Source organism: Lutra lutra, chromosome 7 (assembly GCF_902655055.1).
Source record: "Lutra lutra chromosome 7, mLutLut1.2, whole genome shotgun sequence".
In the NCBI taxonomy this organism is placed as follows: Eukaryota; Metazoa; Chordata; class Mammalia; order Carnivora; family Mustelidae; genus Lutra; species Lutra lutra.
The window spans coordinates 16,776,570-16,797,006 of record NC_062284.1 but is presented as its reverse complement, the minus strand read 5'-3'; the positions used below and the strand labels follow the sequence as shown (position 1 = coordinate 16,797,006).

Genomic DNA, 20,437 nt, shown 5'->3' with positions numbered 1-20,437 from the left:
AGACAGCCCTTGACCTCAGGAAGTTCAGGGTCTACTGACGTGGACAGGACCGCAAGCAGAGTCCGCACAGCGTGCTGGAAGCTCAGTGGTGTTGACAGGCATGCTGCAGGAGCTCTGCAGGGACAGGGGAAGCAATGGAGAACAGTGGCCTCTCCCGGGCAGGCAGGGGTAAGGCCTAGAAAGCAGAGGGAACAGTCAAGAGTGAAGGGTGTGTGTGTGGCTGGTGCAGGGACCTGGGACAGAACAGATTGGCTGGAGGGAGGGGTGCTTGGAAGGAAGGAGGCTGCTCGTATGGGGTTGGGGGCCAGACTGGAAGGTCCAAAGGGGACTAACTCCATTCTGTAGGCTTTTTACAGGAGTGGTAACTTGAAGGGCTAAGAGGTTTCCCTGGGGACTGTTTGGGGTGAGGCATGATTGGAGCACACAGACACCATAGCCTGGAAAAGAGGGTGGGTTTTGGGGTGAAGAAAAGGATCTCCTCCCCCACCCCCCCCCACCCCCCGCCGCCCCGCCGCCAGTTTGCCCTAAGCTCCATCCTACATGGATTCTTTTGTACCTTTCTTTAATGTTTTAAACTTGGCTCATCTGGATATCTGGCCAGCAATTACAGCATGACTTATCATTAGTATAGAGTCACTGGGGAAAACAAGGGACATGGAGATCCCTCCTGGGTCCAGCTCCCTGGTGCCCTTCTCTGGCCCCCCCTGTCCTCCACCGGCACAGGGAGGGGCCTCTCTAGAATCTCTCTGGGGGAGGCTGTTTGTGTGGAGCTCGGAGGCCACGAGGCACCTCCTGGAGGCAGCCCCAGGAGCTGCCACACTTGAGAGCAGTGCCTCCATGCTGGGTGCCGCGGATTTTCACGCTATGATCCCGAGGATGGTGAGGCCAGAATGAGGAGTGGATTGTGATTCAAGTCAGACCAGATGGGGAATTACCTTCGATTGCAGTATCCTGGGTGAACTACACCCTCTATGGAAAATGCAAGTTAACCGCCTATTTCTTGTCAAGTGAGCTTAATGCCGTCGTCTCAAGTTTCTTTTTATACATGCTGCAGAACACAGGCACCTTCCGGTGAGCCAGCTCCAGAAACTTGCGATGACTCGGTCTAACAGGGCATCTGATTGACCTCTGTGCCATTAACCGCGTCGTATTGCGTGAGGAAACAATTTTTAGTGCAGGTATTTAAATCAACTTCTAAAGAGCCAGAACTAAAAATCTAATATGGGCGGAGGGGGGAGGAGGAGACTGGCAGGAAGGAGGGTCAACTAAATTGGCTCTCGCTCTCTTCCGAGGAGAGTTTTCAACCCAAAGAAGAAGGGGAGTAAGAATCACGGCAACAGACCCTTAACGGTTTTGCACAGAACAAAAATGATGCGAAGCTGCAAGTCAGCAGTTCTCGCCCAGGGGCTCTAAAGGACGCCCACTCGCGTTTGCTTTTCTGGGCGGCCCCTCGTCGTCTGCCTCCCCACTGCGGGTTCCTTTTGTCTCGGGCGCTGCCCGCAGCTCGGGCTGAGGGCGAGGGAGCTGGCATCCCGCGCCCTCCCCGCCGCGGTGGACCAAGGTTGTTTACTACTTTCTACTCCGAGTAGCACGCCAATCACGAGGGCCCGCCCTCCCTGCCGTCCAATCGGCTCGTTGGGAAAGTCCACCTTTCTGCGGGGCCTGGGCGGTGACTGGCTGGGGCACCTGTCAGTCAAGCGGGCATCCCGCAAGGATGCAGCAGGAGTATTAGGGACGCGATCACCAGAGCGGAGGAGGAGTAACCTTCCCCATAAACAAGCGGTGCCCCCCCCCCCACAATAAAGCAGGGCGGGGGGGCTTCGAAGCACTACCCAGCCCTGGGGCCCCGCTGGAGCGAAGCGGGCTGAGCGCAGAGTCGGGGAATCCCTCCCTCCCTCCGCCTCCCTCCCGCCGCTGCAGTTGTAAACACGTTTCCCTCCATGTCTGTTTTCCCTTCTCTCTAACAGTGGCCATTACAGGCTGCTGTTTACCAAAATCCCGTAGGGCAGAAGCATCTTCCTGGACCCCGTCCTCCATTGCCTGCGCCTCCCTGCCCTTATTCCGGCCTTTTTCTTTTCCACCCTCTGGTCCACAAAGTAAAGGAGGCTGGGTTGTGGTCAGACTTGTTTTCCTTTTATTCTCGTCCATGCTTTGTCAACATGCACCATTTTCTGCGGAGATCCTGCTGCCTTTTTATATTGCGTGCATGGGCTGCATTGATTGTGGTTAGGAACGCTGCAGCCGAAATAGGCGCAGCTCGGGAAGCACTGGGTGGTTTTTTGTTGTTGTTGCTGTTTTTGGACATATGATATGCTATTTTAATTCTGTGTTTTCTTCCAAGATGGGTCTTGAATCCTTTACCCACTGGTAGATTTGAGATATGTACATACACACACACACACACACACACACTGCAAAAAAAAAAAAAAAAAAAAGGCAGCATTGTGTTGGACTAAATGTTTTTGTACCTTCTTCTGTGATCTGAATCAGGTTTCCCATTTCCAGCTGCACAATGTGGTTGTATTCAGTGTGATAGGGGCGTAGTGGACATGAATTATTTGCGACAGGGCCGCCTGGAAGATGCGGAGCGGAGTTTGCGTGGCCTGGAGCAGCTCCAGTGTCTGAGGCTCTTCTGTTATGTTGCACAGGCTCCAAGCAGGAAGCGCAGGCAAAATGGCAAAATACGGCATGTGGTATTCGGTTCGAAAATGCCCTTTTCTAGGAGCTGCTAGTGCATGTGACATCCAGTCTTCTTTAGCTTTTCTTTTTAAAAGAAGGGAAAAGTTAGCTGTGAAGGTGGCTTGTTTGGGGTTTTTTGTGAGAAGCCTTGTCAACAAAAAATGGTGATTTTGAGGTTTGAGTTTGCTGAGCGGAGGTTAGACCTCCTTCGTGTTCTGCATCACAGAGAGAGAGCGAGAACCATTTCTTGATTTATAGGAATTACAGGAATATTCCTGGGAGCTGCAGCTATGGGGAGGAGAGGGAGTTTGGGCCCATCTCAGCCCTGCAGCCTATGTACTTTTTCAGCCCTGGGGCTTTGGAGATGCTTCTGGGGAATGAAAAGGGGAAAAGATCCATTGCAAGCATAATGTAAGAAATGGCACGTGGTGGCCAGGATTTGCAAGAGCAGCTTCTAGACCTACTTAAGCCCCAGGAAACATGTCCTATTTCAAGTTAGCTACCACATGTGATTTGGGTTTCTCTCTCCCTGTCTCTTCGTCTTTCTCTTTCTCTCTCCCTTTCCATCTCTCCTTTTCCTCCTCCAGTTGTCCATTTATATTCCCTCCCTGGCTAGGAATATTTTTTTCCAAGATGATCAGATCAGTGTAAATCATGGTGTTATTTGAATGGGTTCCACTGTCGCTTCTTGAGTCGAGAGAAATGGCCCTTCTGAGTCAAGAGGTGACAGCAGGTGAGGGAGAGGGCCCCAGGGCCGTCAAGTTACCTGCAGCATCATCCTAACAGCTTGTGAAGTTATAGCTGTAAGCACTTGATTGCAGGCAGAACCACACTACAAGGAAGTGTGCTAGACTGACCAACGCTCTGGCTCCCGCACCCCACCCCCTAGTTAGCTCAGTGGGAGGGGTAGGGGTGGGGGTTTCACCTCTGTGAGCCTCAGTGCCTCCTGCACGAGATAGGAACAGTGGTGTCTATGTGATATTGTAAGGACTCAAGGAGAAAACCTTAAGAAGTGTGCCTGCCTCTGTGCTGGGCCCCGGCTTGCCCTCTGTCTCCCAGCTCGCTCTACGGTGGCCTTTCACAGAAGCCTCCTCCTTCTCAGCACAGCATGTTGAGCTCATCTTTTGCTGGGTTTCTGCGTCACCTGCTCCTTTCTGGCCAGGTCAGCCGGCTCATTTTTCCATGCCAACAGCCTCTCTGTGCCAGTAAGTCACGTCTGAATAACCAAAGCATGTTTCCCTGTTGGAGAATGCCAGGGCAGGCCAGTCCAGGAGCCAAGTGGCTTTCTCTGGTTCAACTACGTGGGGGGAGCAGAAGAGCCTCACCTGCTCAGCTCCTCGGTGCCTCAAAACACATTTTTGAATCACCCGGCCAGTCTCCTGAAATCACGCCTCTCATCCTCCCACCCTCTCTTCGGGTTCCCCACTTTCGGCCCCATAGGACTGAGCTTTGAGCTCTTGGCATCTGACTTCTGCCTGCCTTTGCCTCCAGTCCCCACCCCGCCCCCAGCATGTGCCTGTGAGTCTGCCATCTACCAGACCACTCTGTGCTCCTGTGACTACGTGGGGTCCTCACATGGCCTTAACTTACCTGGCCTCCCCAGTGCCAGATGGGCCCTATCTTCTAGAACCAACTTCAGACTGGCCCTCCTGAGCCTACGCTCTGCTGCTCCCCCCCCCCCCACTAGCACTGCTCCTCCTTTTCTTGTGAGCCCTGTTCTCCCTGACCCAGTGGAAACATGCATTCTTGGGATGTGTCCTCCGTGGTCCTAGGTTCACCCTTTACTTCCCGTGTGTGCCCCGGTCCTGGGGAGAAGCTGTGTTGTATAATGGCAGCCCGGACGACAGAGCCAGACACACTGGCACCTCGGACACATGACTGACCCTCGGAGCCCGTCTTTCCTCATCGGTAGGAGGGGGTGATAATACCTCTCCCTTGGGGTAGCTGGGAGGCTTAACTGTGCTTGGCGCTGAGTCTGCCCGAGTCTTCGCCGAGCAGGCGCTCAGTAAGTGTGAGTTATTGTAACGGTTGTTTTTTTTAATCAGCCATAGATTGACATTTTACCCACTTCACAGGACCCGTGAGAGGATAACTGAGAATTATAAACAGTCCCTTAGTAGGGAATCCCATTAATGTCCATTTACCTTTCTTCCATAAGGACAGGCGTCTCTTATTCTACTTGGCCCCTTTTGGGCCCCATTCGGCAGGCCCTCTGTAAATATTAAAAATAAAATTGCTCTTTCTATGTGTAAATTTCAGAACCTGCTCTTTATTGATAAGTGACTTTTTTTTTTTTTAATGAAAATGAACACTTACAGGTCAGACTTCTAGAACCTCTAACCTGAGGGAATCGGGGCCAAACAAGGAAGTCTGAGCCCCTGAGTTATGGGACCAACACCTGGGGCGCAGCAGATCCTTACCGAATCTTCATCAAGTGTGTTTTTAAAGTAATGGGGTTCGGGGACAGAAGTTCTGAGTAGCGAGAAAACTGGTAGCATTTGAAGTGCTGCCAGCTTCTCCCAGGGCCATGTAGCTGGTCTGCATGCAGAAGCAAGCATGAAGGGGCCAAAGCATGGTGCTGCGGTGTCGGGGGCAGGGTCACTGTGATTCCCCACCGCCACTGTGGGAGAGGGATGGGGTGGGCGGAGCTAAGCCCCCCTGCTCTGACCCTAGTACACACCTTCCCTGGTACTAGGTCTCCTGGAACCATTAGGACTACTGAGCTTTAGCAGCAAGGATTCGTGGTTGCAGATGTTCTGCCAAACTCTGGGGGTCCAATGATACAGAGTCCCCCCCACTTCCTTTGAAAGAGTGCCCAGGACCCTTGTAGATCTCCTGACCCAAGCAGGAGCTGATTGTACAACCAGGCATGACAATGGGGGCAATCCATAATGGTTACCAGGGAAGCTGTTCCAACTCTAGGTCTATAGCTCTTGTGACCTTGGACAGGTCACTTTAATTTCCCTAAGCCTGGATTTCCTCCTTCTCACAGCAGAGAAGATACCAGAGTGAGGGGCCGATGAGATAGATGGCATATGTGAAATGCTTAGTGCTGTGCCTTTCGCTGCGCCTTTTAGAAGGAGCCATGGCTGAGTATGGAAGATATTGAACCGTAGCTCGTATGCTTGCATGAATCAGTCTGCTGAGTTATTTTAAGTTTGCATCTGAAAATAAAGGGTGGATTGCTGTCCAAATATAAAAGAATTGGATCCAGGCTCTAAAAGGATGTTTGCTGTTCTTTAGCAAAATACCATTCTTCTTAAGTTTCATTCAATCATTCCACAAAAATCTGAGCATCTGTTTTGTCCCAGGCACTGTGCTTGTAATGGGTGTACAACAGCAAACAGAACACTTGCTTTCTGCTCATATCAGGCTGACACTTGGACAGGGAATGTAGACGTTAAATAAATAGAAGTGTGATGATGGCCATATAGGGGGAAGCCTGCTGTGTGTTTTAATGTTTAACACCTGCTATGTGTGTTAATATTTAAATGTATCTTGGGAAGGTCTTTGCATCTAAAAATAATGATTTGTCCTTTTGCCTGCAAATAACTCCTTTCTCTATAGGCAGTAGGAATCCTGTTCATGTTTTGAGTGAGAGCTTCTGTTATTTGGGAAGAGAGCCTTTTTACAATCAAAAGTAAGCTTTCAATTACTTGGAGGGGATGCCTGGCTGGCTCAGCTGGTGGAGAGGTGGTAGAGAGGGTTGGTGGAGCTTGCGGACTCTTGATCTCAGGGTCTTGAGTTCAAGCCCCACGCTGGGCGTGGAGCCTACTTAAAAGAAAAATCAAGCTGGAGATGATAGAGAGGAGGCACTATGAACTGGGTTTTCCTTGGCTGGTTTGCATTGAGGTGGTTTAGGGAAAATGGTTGTGTGCCTTTGGAAAAGTGTTTTAAAGACGCTGTCCCAAAGTGACCTTCAAGTTCAGGTAAACCATGTTGTGTACGTCTTTAAAACTCAGTGTAGGGGCGCCTGGGTGGCTCAGTGGGTTAAGCCGCTGCCTTTGGCTCAGGTCATGATCCAGTGCACAGCGGGGAGCCTGCTTCCCTTCCTCTCTCTCTGCCTGCCTCTCTGCCTACTTGTGATCTCTCTGTCAAATAAATAAAATCTTAAAAAAAAAAATAAAATAAAACTCAGTGTAAATACCCAAAGCTCACAGATCTGTCCTTTCATCTAAACCAGAGCTGTCCTGTAGAACTTTATGCAATGGTGGAAATGTTCAGTATCTTCCCTGCCCAGGAAAGTAGTTGTTTAGCCATGTGTGGCAGGGGAGCACCTGAAATGGGGCTAGTGGGACAAGGAGGTGAATTTCAGGTTTTATTTCATTTTCAATTAGTTTACATTTGAATAGCCACTTGTGGCTTGTGGTTACTAGACACTACAGATCTAGACAGAAGATTAACCGACAAAACTCTTTCCTCCTGAAGGATGTGTTTATTTTGATAAGGGTAACTAAGACCTGTGCATTTAATTTTCCCTGTCCTATTTACAGCTGATAAAGGGGGGCGTGCAAATTTTAAAAGAGGCAACACAATCAGACCAGCTATGTAATTGCACACATCATCTGAACTGTTAGCCTTGATAACTGGCCAGTACCGACGACTCCCAATAACCTAGGAACTATAAAACAAGCAGGTTGTCTTCTATGACTGAATACCAGTGGGTTTCTTGGTCGAGAGAAAATAATCAAGAAGGTCTTTATGGTTCTATCAAGTGACTGTTGATTCATGGACATTCAAAAAGCTTTTGTAAAAATAAGCTAGATTTTAGAAATTTTGAAACAAAACTGAAACTCTCCTCTGAGTTTGAAATTTTAGTGGAGTTTATTTTTATTTCTTCTTTTGATTCCTCCATGGTCCTCTCCCCTCCCCCTCCCTACCCACCCAGCCTTATTGTTTCCTCAGGTTGGGAGAATACAACCCCGCTGGTCAGTTTCAATTTTATTTAAATTCATTTTGTCTTCATTCCTTCTAGTCTAGCACAGTCCTGTGTTATACTGAGATCAGAGTGCTTCGGGGAAATGTTGAAATATAAAAACATTTTCATGAAAACATTTCCACTTACATTTAATTTTTCTTCTCAGTAGAAAAATATTTCCAACTTAATCCTCCCTCTCCCCTCTTGAAATGAACTGCATACTTTAGAAATAACATCAATCCGCCCAAGTACGCAGCCATTTAATGGAGATATAAAGACTCTGCGCACGGTGAGGTTCCGGGGCACAGACTGCCTTGCAGGATGCTCATAAACACGGGCCAGGCCCTCTCGGGGCCCTGGCTTCCCCACACCGCCACGCGGCCGACCAGTGCAACAAGCACTCGGAAATCCCTCACTCCATCTTAACCCATCCTCCTCGTAGAGCTTTATTTTGAACAACTCATGAGTGTCTGCCAAGGCCATAGATGTTGAAACTTCCTCTTTCCAAACCCCTTCTGACATCTGGGACCAGCTATGCTAGAAGGTGTTTGAACACGCCACGGAGAAGGCTCAGCCCCCTTCTTCAGGAAATAATGGCAAGCCGGCCCCTGGTCTCCGGAGCAGACTCCTGCCTTCGCGCTGCCCTTTTATTTTGTTGCTGTTCCTTAGTAACTTCAGCTTACTAGGAAGCCCAGCCTCAGGGGAAGGTGAACCTCTCTTCCAAGGAGAAAGGAAAGCTCAGGGCTGATACAGAAACACATCCGGTTTGAGCTCCCTTGTGCAATTATTCTGGTTACAAAGCGCAGGGATGTTGGAGTCCATCTGAAAATTCAGCACGTTCACCTCTTAAGAATTTACTACATGCTGGCATTTCATTTCGTTTTGGCCATAGCCGGTGGGGTCGATTCTACCAGCGTCGTTTTACTGTTGAGCCAGTGGAAGCCCGGAGAAAATAAACTGTGCGTTGACACACACCTGGGAGGTAGGAGAGACGGGAACCCACATACCCGCAATTCTAAAATGTGTGCTTTCCGACTCTCTAGTGCGTCTACGACCTTTGCACCCAGACATTAGAGAAAATTTTCAGTCTCATGTTTTCCTCCAAGAAAGAGCTTGTTAAGACAAAAATTTCAAGGGGCACTGGGCTGGTCCGTTAGGTGTCCCAACTCCTGGTTTTGGCTTGGGCCATCATCTCAAGGTCCTGAGATCCAGCCCCTTATCGGTTTCCCCACTGAGTGCAGAATCTGCTTGGGACTATCTGTCCCTCTCCCTCTGCCCCTCTCCCCGGCACTCTTTCTCTCTCTCTCTCTCTCTCTCTCTCTCTCAAATAAAAATCTTTAAACAGAGCAACAAACAAAAGTTTTCCAGTTTTTAAGATTTGCCCTCAAAAGGGGAAAGAAATTCATGGGTCCCTAAAACAATAAGAAAATGACAAGTAAATTTATTGTATCTAGGTTATACGATTCAGTTATGGCTTTTGTGACCCTGTAAATTTTTCAAACAGTATCAAGCTATCTGGGAATTTTCTTTAAAAAAAAAAAAAAAAGTATCCCTACTTAAAATATGCGTGTCCCATTCTCAAATGCATTAACTGTAGAGTGATTCAGGTATAAGATATTAACAGCCTAAATATAAGAGGGCATGTGTGTCCAGCTTAATTGCCTCAACAAGGAGAAAGAGCTGACCAACTCAGGATTGTAGTTCTGTTGGCCTTCGGTATTGTTAGATTTTTGTGCAGGCAAAGCTGCCTGCCTTGGTCACGGGTCTTGTTTCTTCAAGTAGTGACTGCTGTTTGATTGCTGCCTGATCCAAGACTTTGGCCAGTTTCGGTCGCTCAGATCCAAAAATAAAACTTCTCTGAGACTCAGTATGTAGCACTGACCACAAGAAGTCCAAACACTTGTGCAAGCTTTCCTGGTAGGAATGTGCATGTGAGCATGAAAGGTACAACCTAGATGGTGAACCCCATGAGAGTAGGAACCCTGCCACTCACAGCGCTCTCTCCAGCGTGCTCAGTCAATAATCTGTCAACTGAAAGAATGAATAGACAAGAAGTACCGTAAAAGCCATAGGGATGGCTGAGACTCCCACAGTCACGCACACTGTCAAGCTGGAAATCTTTCCAATATAAATTATGTACTTCTTGGCTTCTTACTCTGGTGAAGATAATTTAATCATTTCTGGCCAACTTGGGGACATCAGTGAACATATATTGTTGTATTATGCATAATATGGTGATAGCCTCAAGGCGTAGTGGGAGGCGGTTTGCCCTATACTGAAGATTTCTTGTGTTTATTGTGTTCTGATGGTTTAGTTTTATCATTTTTATGTCCCCATTTCTGTTTAATAGACTTACTGCAGTAAGACAGGAAAGCTCTATCAGCCCTTCTGTAGGTGGTCATTTGCTGCTTCCTCTTTGCTGTGGGTCCTCTGAAAATGGATTTCCAAGCTTGTTGGGATGGTACGTGAGAGTAAATAGGCTGTGAGATCTAGCTTCTCTCCGGTCCTCAGCCGTGTACCCCCAGAAACACTTATCACTGGACAGTTGAGTTCTGGAAGGGAGCGGTGTCCATCTGTGAGAAGTGTTTCTCCTTGTGATCATTTTTTTTTCCCTTTTACCTCTCTCTCTCTCCACATCCATGTCTCTGTCTCTGTTTCTCTCTCTCTCATAGCAGGACAGTTGCTGGAAGAATTAAAATGAGTAGAACCATTTATCCACATGGGAGCTCCTTGTCATGGTCAAAAAACATTTTCAAGGGGCACCTGGGTGGCTTAATGGGTTAAAACTTCTGCCTTCGGCTCAGGTCATGATCCTAGGGTCCTGGGATGGAGCCCCGCATTGGGCTCTCTGCTCGACGGGGAGCCTGCTTCCCCCAGCCCTCCTCTGCCTGCCTCTCTGCCTATTTACGATCTCTGTCAAATAAATAAAAAATCTTTAAAAAAAATTTTTTTTTCAAAAGGCATGCAATCCCCCCTGCCGTGTCCTAGGCCAGTCGTCAGCACCTAAGTGTAATGATGTGGAATTTTGAAGGGTCCCCTGTTTTGAGCTTTAGCATATTTATATGCTCAAAGAGGCTTTCGCAGTCAGCTTGGTATGGTTCTTCTGTCCCCTGTTGTTAGCTCCTGTGGTCTTTCTCCTTGGCCCACGCTGACCCTGATAGGAAGACTCCTCCGTACCTTCTACTTCCAGTGCTTCTGAACCTCTCTGTTGTCCCTTTAAGAGTTCTCTTGGGCCTTTCCAGCAGTCCCTCCTTCTAGGGGATACCAGCTTTCCACCGTCCACTCCCCTGGACACCTCTCCATTGTCATGGGCTCTGCAAGCCAACTTTAATTTGATTTGGGAGGCCACAAGATAAAATAGAACCTGGATCTTGGAATGAAGCCCACTGGCATCCAAGTGTTCCCTTGGCCCCCTGACCTTGGCCAAGTCAGACCCAACACAGAGCCTAAATGCCCTGTCTGCGGAAAGGAGTTTGTACGGATTCAGTCCGCGGATTCTCAGTGCAAAGGTGGGGGCGGGTGTTAACTCCACGACAGCTTCTTCCCTGCCTTTCAGTATTTTCCGTATTATTACTTCTCTGTGGCCCAGGTCGTTACAAAGGTCTGACAGCAAATTTCTCATCTTCTCTTGCACACCCTGCAATACTGCAAATACCTGAGCAAAAATGGTGGCTTTCGCACATTCATTTTTGGCCTCAATTTTCTATTATTCCCCAATGAGGATCATTTCATTTGAGACCAGTATCTGGGGAAAAAAAAAAAAAAAGTAGATCAAGCTTTTCCGACGAGATTTTAGTGCATTCCTGACAAACTCTTTCTATTGCCTTCGCTACCACATAGTGGCAGTTCGGGAAACTGTACCTTGCAGTGCTGGGAAGTTGCGGCCAATGGAGTGAATCTTTTGCTCTTGGAGGAATTTGATCCCTTTTCTGCATAACACAAAGAAAGCCAAAGCCCGTATTATCTGTAGCAGATGACAGAGTATAGGTTCAGTCCAGAAAAAGACATTTCTCACTCCAGTTTCAAGCAACAAGGCAGAGTTGTTACAAGGCTCTGGGAGAGTCGTACGTAGTATCCTGGTGTCCATTTTGTTGTTTCTCTTTGCATTCCTCAACCATCTTCCTTCCTACTTCACCCCTTCCGAGGATATTTCAAAGATAAAGGAAACATTAGGCGGTGTGTCAGAATGGATAGGGCCCTCAGCATGCACGCCCGGTCCTCCACCAGCCTCATTTACCCTCTGGCAACAACACTGCTCTGGGAATCAGCTATAAAAAATAGACACTTGCCTTGCCTCCAAATTAGGGGTTTACCTTATTTATGAAATTCTGTCAGGGACAAAGTCCGGGAGGACAGGGTTGATAGTAACTGGTTCAAGTGGGAAGCACACAAAGTTAAGTCCCTCATTCAGAGTGAGATTTGGGAATTACCAACGACTGATTGGCGTGTATCCTGGCAGTTTAGGGATCCGTTCACTTGATGGCTATGCCATGCTTCCTTTCTTTTCCTTTATGAACTTTCTAGTGACTTTCAGTTTTTGACTTTACCTTTTGAAATCATTTCAGACTTAAAAAAAAAAAGTTACAGAAAATACCACGAGTTTCTGAACACCCCAAATGTCAGCAGCTTTTTTAAACATCATAGGTCTATCAAAACGGTCATGTTAACACTGATGCAGTACTATGAATTTCCAGAGTGGATGCAAATTCCACTGATGTCCTTTTTCTAGTCCTAGGTCCAGGAGGGGATCCCATCTCACATTTGTTGTCCGATCTCCTCAGTTCCCTTGAATCTAGGATGTTTTCTTCAGTCTTCCTTGGTAGCTTTTACCACCTTCACATTTTTTGAAGAGCACAGACCAGTTATTTTGTAGAACATCCCTTCGCTTTGTGTTTGCTTGTGATTAATTATAGCAAGACTTACAGTTTTAGCAAGACCATCACAGAAGTGCCCCCCTACCCTTCTCAGGGCATGCCATCAGGAGACACGATGCCCAGGTGTTTCGCTTCTGATGATGTGAATTTTGATCACTTGGCTAAGGTGATCTCTGCAGATGCCTCTGTTGTTACAGCTCTTAACCTTGGTAATTAGGAAGCATCTTTCAGGGGTAGACGCTTGAGACTATACTGTTCATACTGTTCCTCATTATTCTTTCACCTCCTAATTTTAACATCCATTACTGTGGTGTTTGCCAAATGGCGATTTTTCTATTTCTGTTTTCTACACTTAGTAATTGGAATTCTACTCGGAGGATTCTGTGTATTTTTAAAATGAGGGACATAAAACTTTTTTAAATAGCAGTGGCAGCTCCACTTTTTCTGGGAGGACAATTATGAATGACACGAAGCAGAAAAATATTTAGAAGCCTGAGAAATCTCAAATATGAATGTTATGCAAGATGTCGTGCCATATTTCCCCTCAGAGGAGGTGAAGTAGAGGGAAGGAGAGCTCAACTGCCCCCCCCCATAAAAAAAAGTCCCATTAGTTTTGGTCCTAGTTGCAAATGTCTCTTGCTTTTGAAGACTGAGAGAGAGAACACAGTTGGAAGACTCTTGGGAGCACAGCCCTGAATGTTTTGGATAGGCTAAGAAGGCTTACACCACCATAAGAACTTTAATTAAGAGTATGAAATTTTATCTCTGAGCTTTTTAAGCTGTAATTGAAAGGAGTGCTCAAGATACTGTTTCCTTCTTTTAGAATTTTCACTGTTACCGATATGGCAAACAGTTTGGAGGACCCCCCCCCCCATTTAATTAAATTTCAGCAGCCCAAAATCAGAGTCGTGTGAAGAAACCATTTTTTTGAATTCTTTATCATCAAAAGATTAAACTTACTCTTTACTGCTAGGTTTTTTTTTTTTTTAATTGAGCTATTTTATTCTTTGTGATCCTACCAATGTGATTTTTAAAAAAATATCCTTTATCCTTATACCTTAAAAGGATGAAAAAGTATTTATATTCCTCAACTATAATATTTCATCAAAGCTCACACATCTTTTTGAAAGAACGGTGAATGGTTACGTTTTTAAATACCCCACAGTTCACCCCAGTTTGTAATTTTATCCTCACACTCAGGCAAGATCTCACTCCACTCGGTACGCTAAATTCCTTTGGCCCTCTCGTCTGCCTCATGGCCGTTTCTAACTCCTCACGAATCAAATTTTAGGAGCTTGCAATGTAACTGTTACATTAGGAAAAGGAAAAAGAACCTCACACACCCCAAACGCTACGTCGATGTTCATCAGAGGTGGCCAGGACACGGACATTTACCAGACCACGTAGGAATTCTGGCGGTAGAACTGATGGTTCCGAAGTAGGTCGGATGCGCGATACTAACGGCTTTTAAAAGGTGTGGCTGCCCAGAACCCGGGATTCCGAGTACCGAGCTGCTTTCGTGTTGGCAGTGCCTTGGTGAACGTTTTAGGGCTGGCGGCAGAGCCGAGCGAGCTAGGTAACATTTCTTTGAGTGTTATTTCTAGCCCCCAAGCCCAGTGCTGGAAAAAGTTCCAGCGCATCCGTTAAAGTTAGAGCACGTGCTCGCGCGGACCGGATTCCGGAGCGGCGCCACGGCCGCCGCCGCCGCCGAGCCTCGTGGCGCCCGCTCCAGCCCAGCCTGGCGGAAGGCGGGGCTCGGCAGGCGCGTGCCCGCGCGGGGAGGGTTGGCCGGCCACGTGACCGCGCTCCGGCCACGCCCGCCGCCACCTCACGTGGTCTCCGGACACCATGTGCGAGCGTGGATGGAAAAGGGAGCGGCCGGGTGTGGCGTTCGGGTTTTGGAAGACATGAGCTTCCTGGTTTGGTGGTTTTTTTTTTTTTTTTTTTTTTAAACCCCTTTCTAATTCTTTAATCTCGATACGTAAAAATGCAAAAAGCGGTTCTCATGTATTTCCGATCATGTCATCTACTCCCCCTTGGTGGCTCAAGTTTCTTTTTGGGAACGTGGTTTCCATCTCGGGGAGTTGATCCCACAGTGCCGGAGCCACGCTGCCTCCCTCGGGACGCGGATGGCTGGCGTTTCCCGAATGTCGATGATCCGTTTCACGGCAGGAAAGGAAACCGTTCTAAATCCTTTCGCTACAAACCCTCGTTTCTTCTTAGCGATCGTTCAGTTCCGCTAAAAAACCAGCTGTCCTAAAGTTGTAGGAAGAGGGTGCTCCAGCCTCCGACTTCCGCGGCATTGTTGCCGCTTTCCCGCAGCGGGAGGCCCCCGGAGTAGACAACTTGCGTGGGTCCCTCCCCGTTCGTTGCTCCTGTACTTGGGAGCTGTGCGTAATGGAAGAGGAAAAGGAAAAGAAAAGATCGAAATAGGTTTGCAAGAAAGAAAAACTAATATGGAAGAAGGGCGTGCGTTCTCAAATTGAACTTGGATCTTATTGTTCCCAGCTAACGCCCAATTACGTGCTCCTGTCGGATTGCGGACCACATGGAAACCGCCCAGGATGCTCGCGCCTTCCGCGGGAAGGTGCCGCGGTCCCCCGCCGCCGCCCCGCAGACACACGCACCCTCTTAATTTCCTGGCACCCGATAAATGCAGATCCTAATTTAAATCTTCGGCACTCTCATTTCTTCCCATTTCGCGTGAGAAGTTAAGGTTCTCCTCGGTTTACTTTCTGTTCACCTTCATTAAAATGCGGTAAAGCGAAAGGAGTTTATTGCTGGAGATCCCAGGGTATGGAGAGAATTTATGGAAAAGAAGGAGGGCTGGAAAGATAAAACCTCATTTTAAAGCTCAGAAACAGACCCTCGTTATGATTAATAACTTTGAAAATGGAAATCCAACTTTCGACAAATTATTTTAGCGTAGTTTTGGGGACCAGACACTGGGTAGGTAACTCTGTCTGGTCATCAATTATAGTGATTTCCTTGCATCAGCTCCAGAAAATCAGAATATTCATGAGCTTTCTGGTCTGACTCAGACCTTCAGGAGCCATGAAATTTTCCTGTTGGGATGAGAGGAAGTGCTGTTTGGTTTTGGCAGCTGAATGAAGCCAGAAATAGATAAGCAAGACCGATGGGTGATGTCCATTTGTTCAATCCTATTATCCTGCTTTTAATTTGTGAAAGTTAAGGTTTTAAAAACCATACTAAACCTGTGATCCTTTTTAGAATTCACGGAGTATGTTGAGGAAGTGGTTTTGTTTTTGTGAGTTTGTTTAAACAAATGACTGAGGTTTTTGTGTTTCGCTGTGTCTGGCCAAGCAGCATTGCTACACTTTTTTAAATTCATGAAAAACTGACCAGTGAGTCTGTTCTTTAGCACTCCTCTCCTTTTGTGATGGGAAGACAAGGAGGCACTCACCAATGGCGCCTCTCACAATGGAGGTTTGTTTGTTTATTTTTTTAATTTAATGGAGGGATTGTAGATGGCTTAAAATTTCCTTGTGCCAGGACAGAGAAGGGAGGTGGGGGTGGTAGAATAATTAGCCCATTCTAAGCAACTTTAGCAATAGATGATCCATAGGCATTAACTTTCGACAGCAACAGAAGCCTCTTTCTGGACCTCATCCTGTGATGTTTTAAACAAATTTGATCTTGTTTAATTAAAATCTTCCTTAAAGGCAAAAATGCACGGAGGTAATTTTTTAAAAATTTTTCAGTTATGTGCTAATAAAGATGGGAATTTATAGTTTTCTGTTGAAATATGTGGCAAACCTATCCCTCACCCCCTAGTCCCTGAAACACCAGGGCTCCCTTACCTATTCTAAGAGTCCCTTTTCAGGTACTCCTGCCTTGCACACGTCCTCCCATTCCGTGGTCCACTCAGTATTCTTGTCTTCCTGTTGTGTGTCTCTTAGGGCATGAATCTTTACCTTGAATTATTATCTGTATGTACAATACCTGGCGTGTCTTCCCAGACAGGTGCACCTAGGTGTTAAGTAAACAACTATTTAATCCAGAAAAATTTACAAAAAGAGGAGCTCTTTGTGTTTTTTAAATAGCCATTGTTATTAAACACTCTGTTTGGAGCAGAATGAATTTTGTGCTCTCTTAATTTGTGTGAATTATGCCATTTAAAGTAGAAAAAATTGAGAAATATTTTAGTGTTAGGTTAAGCACAGGACTGAAGTTCCCACTTTTCTTCATAGTCAAATTCATTGCTTTATGGTCCTTTGGGATGGCGCCGAATGACCCTGACCAATCTTTAAGGCACAGAAATGAGCCTCATGCAGGGTCTTACAATCGAGCTACTGGCCTCCAGTACTTGTATTCTGTTTGTCCTCTGTCCGCCTGGTGAGTCACAGCCTCTTTGGTCCTCCATCTCCTTATCAGTGAAATACTGCTGATTCCTTTCTCTGACTTACAAGGGTAGGTTACAAGAATTATGGTAGAAAAGTCTGTGGCAGATGCATAGGCATGGTACAATACTGGATGGAAACATGGACCCTGGAGTCCTCTCATTTGGTTGGAATTTCTACCTCTGCCTCCTTCAAGCCGTGTGACTCAGGGCAAGCCCTTCTCTCTGTGCCTCAGGCTCTGGTTCAGAGGATGGGAAAATAGGCTCTCCTCCTTGGAGTTGTGGAGATTAAATCAGACGGTGCATGCCAACTACACGTAGCAGTGAGTGCCCCATATATGGTGGATGCCTTAATATAGCGATAACACACATTCATTGTTTTTCTTCCCATCTAGTACCTTCAGCTTTTACTTCTTTCCAAGCCTTGAGAGAGAGAGAATTGTTACATTAAAAAAGTTTTAGTCTCCCCAAAAGCAAGTATGACCTGAAAGAAAGCTGGGGCTTGACATTAGGGTCAGATGATTTCTTTGGGTATTCTTGGGGAAAACCAGCCATGCAATGAAGTCAGAGGACTATGGTTCATTTCATTCCATATCACCCAAAAGTAGCTTCTCTGATTTTTCTCTCTCCCTTTTTTTTTTTCCCCTCCTTTTTAGGACAGGGCAAGGAGAGTAGTTTTTCATATTACTCTTGTCATCGCTGTTATTTATCTAATAACAATTCACTATCGGAACATAGAAAGTACTTATCGTACAGGAAACTCCCTTCTGTTACTCACTTATTTGCTTTCAATCTATACTTTGTCTAATGCCAAAGAGAATCTGAGGCAGAGTCCAATTAAAAACAAAAGAACAAAACAAAACAAAAAAACCCTGGATGACATGGGACCTGAACAGCCAAGTCAGCAAGATAACCACACCATGCTAGAAGGATGATTAGTCTTGGAATCTGGTCCCTCTGGCATTCTTGGCACCAAGAATTTCCTCAAGGCAAAGAGGAAAGACAGTAAAATCTGCCTATGTAGATATACAAAGTCTTGGCTTTTGCAAAGTTTGCAGAAGTAGTAGTCCGGGGTTAAAGTAGCATCTGATGCCACCGGAATTCATAAGACATTCTGGAAGGAGCTGTGAGGCAAACGAAAATAAGGAATGGTACCTCTGTCCTTGAAGAGTTTATAGTTGTGTGAGAAACCATGAGTTGTGGAACCACAATGGACCAGGTTCTGGGCATGGCCCTGGGAACACAGTGAGGGAAAAAACAGAGGATTCCTGCCTTGCTGCATTGTGTACCAGTGGAAGAAAGAGAAAGAGGCATTAAATGATTTTTTGGGGGGAGCCCAACGCAGGGCTTGAACCCAAAATCCTGAGATCAAGACCTGAGCTAAGATCAAGAGTCAGACACTTAACTGACTGAGCCACTCGGGCTCCCCAAGTCTTACTTTTTAAAATTGTGGTACAATGCATATATCATAAAATTTAACATCTTAACCATTTTTAAATATAGGGTTTAGGGGCGCCTGGGTGGCTCAGTGGGTTAAGCCGCTGCCTTCGGCTCAGGTCATGATCTCAGGGTCCTGGGATCGAGCCCCGCATCGGGCTCTCTGCTCAGCAGGGAGCCTGCTTCCTCCTCTCTCTCTGCCTGCCTCTCTGCCTGCTTGTGACCTCTTTTTTGTCAAATAAAAAAAAAAAAAAATCTTTAAATATAGGGTTTATTGGCACTACTTACATTCCCATTGTTGCAAACTCACCAGCATCATCTCCGGAACTCTTTTCATGTTGCACAACTGAAACTTTCTATCCATGAAACAGTAACTCCCCTAACCCCCTACTTCCCTCCAGAAAAAAAAAAAAAAAAAGAGTCTGACTGTGAATGTGGTCAGTGCTTTGAGGGAGATGAAGAGGACGCTGTGACATAAAATGATGGGACAGCAGGTAAGGCTCCCACCCAAAGACGGTGGTGAGGAGAGGCCTTTGGGGGGTTGAAGACAATCACCCAGCTGTAGGAGCTAGGGAGACAGATCGAGAGTGGGAAGGAACATAAGCCAGGCAGAAGGAACAGCATGTGTGATGGCTCGGCGTCACGGCAGGGTCCACCTTCTTCCAGAAAGAAAAAGGAGCCAGTGTGGTTGGCTCAGGGGCCAGGAGGATGAAAAGTTTCAGTTTAGCACCTGTCCGGATGTTTGTGTATCCTCATGATGATTCGGGAAAATTGTCCTCACCGTGTCCTAAACTAACATGGTACGTCTGAAGCTTTTTAGTAACCTGGCATTCAGATTCACAGCGGCTTCTCCGAACTCCGGGCAGTGCCCGCAGCAGGAATTCACAACAGTCCTTCCTGTCTGGCTGAACAAGCGCATCTTCCTTGATACAGGCTCAGAGCGGGGAGGTCTGAGAGGAGCAGGTGGTCAGCAGCCCTCCTCCCATCCCAGGGGGCCTGGAGTGGTGGGGCCAGGGTGAGGGCCCGTCCCTGTGGCCCCGGCACCTGGGCTTATTGTTTGGTGAAGCAAGAGCAGTGGGTTCTAGATAGGGAGGTGCAGGCGGCGTGGGAACTGGAGAGTCTGACGGCCGCTCTAGCCAGCTGGCTGTCCTTCCCCTCTCCGCGCGGAGGAGCCAGCCTGGGGTGCCTGTGCACAAAGCCAATGTCTTTTTCAAGCAGCTTTGCACATGTTCTTGGTTGCAGCTCACAGGTCTAACCCGTGGATCCTGCAAGAGCTTCCTTCGACCTGAAAAATCATAATGGCAATTAGTCTTCCTTCGCTCTCAAGCCGGCCTCTGAGTGGTTCCTGTAAACTCCTAAATTTGAGTAGCCTATGAACTTGACAGCAGACACTAGTGGCAGAGCCCTTGGGAATTGTTGGAGCACTGTCCATTTATCTGAACATTGATGACAGCTGGTGATACCTGTTCCAGATGTTGGCGGTACCGTGTTGGTCTCCCCGACCCCTTAGCCCAGTAGCGAACAAGGCAGGTGCTTCTTTACCTCTGTGAGGTTTGCAGGGAGTTGTTTCAGGACCGTAGAGGAAGGAGGCTTGTGTCTATCTTTGTTGCAGAGGATCTTCATCTCAGCCATGTAAAAGGTGAATAAAGTTATTTAGGAGAAAATTGTATTGGGAATTTTTATGTCTTTTTGAAGAGCCAAGTGAAGTCTTTTGAAACATAGAAAATTCTTTTTCTTGTCTAGAAAGAGCTTACTGCCTGATGGAAGTTGAAGGTTTAACTTCCATGCCTTGAAGCCTTTCTTGGCAGGCTTTAGAAAGTAATCTGCCTCTGGCTGTCCCCAAACCTCCCCAGCCCCCGACCTGTAGCTTGAGGGCCCTTCCATAGTAACCAAAACTACAACCAGTCTTCAGCTGATGATGTCTTGGGGAAGTTACTGTCCACGTTGCACAAAGTGAGGATGATTTTGGAGCAAATGTATTTACGAACAGCACTAAAAAAGTGGAATTAGAATGCCAAGCCAAGGCGCATCTGGGTAGCTCAGTCGTTAAGCGTCTGCTTTCAGCTCAGGTCATGATCCCAGGGTCCCGAGATGGAACCCCGCATCCAGCTTCCTGCTCAGCAGGAAACCTGCTTCTCCCTCCCACTCTCTCTCTCCCCTGGCTTATGT

General features: G+C 47.0%; 1 protein-coding gene across 2 annotated transcripts in view; it reads left to right on the top strand.

The window, feature by feature from the left end:
* Positions 1 to 20,437, top strand: part of IGF1R (insulin like growth factor 1 receptor) — a 302,105-nt gene that overhangs the window by 194,095 nt on the left and 87,573 nt on the right. Inside the window, exon 1 of one of the 2 annotated variants that reach the window (XM_047738743.1) lies at positions 13,783 to 13,909. The exons of the other annotated variant lie outside the window; for it this stretch is intronic. Coding sequence (XP_047594699.1) covers position 13,909 — 1 coding nt within the window. The 5' untranslated portion in view covers positions 13,783 to 13,908. Of the gene's footprint in view, positions 1 to 13,782; positions 13,910 to 20,437 lie in introns of those variants that run through there. 2 annotated transcript variants of the gene reach the window in all.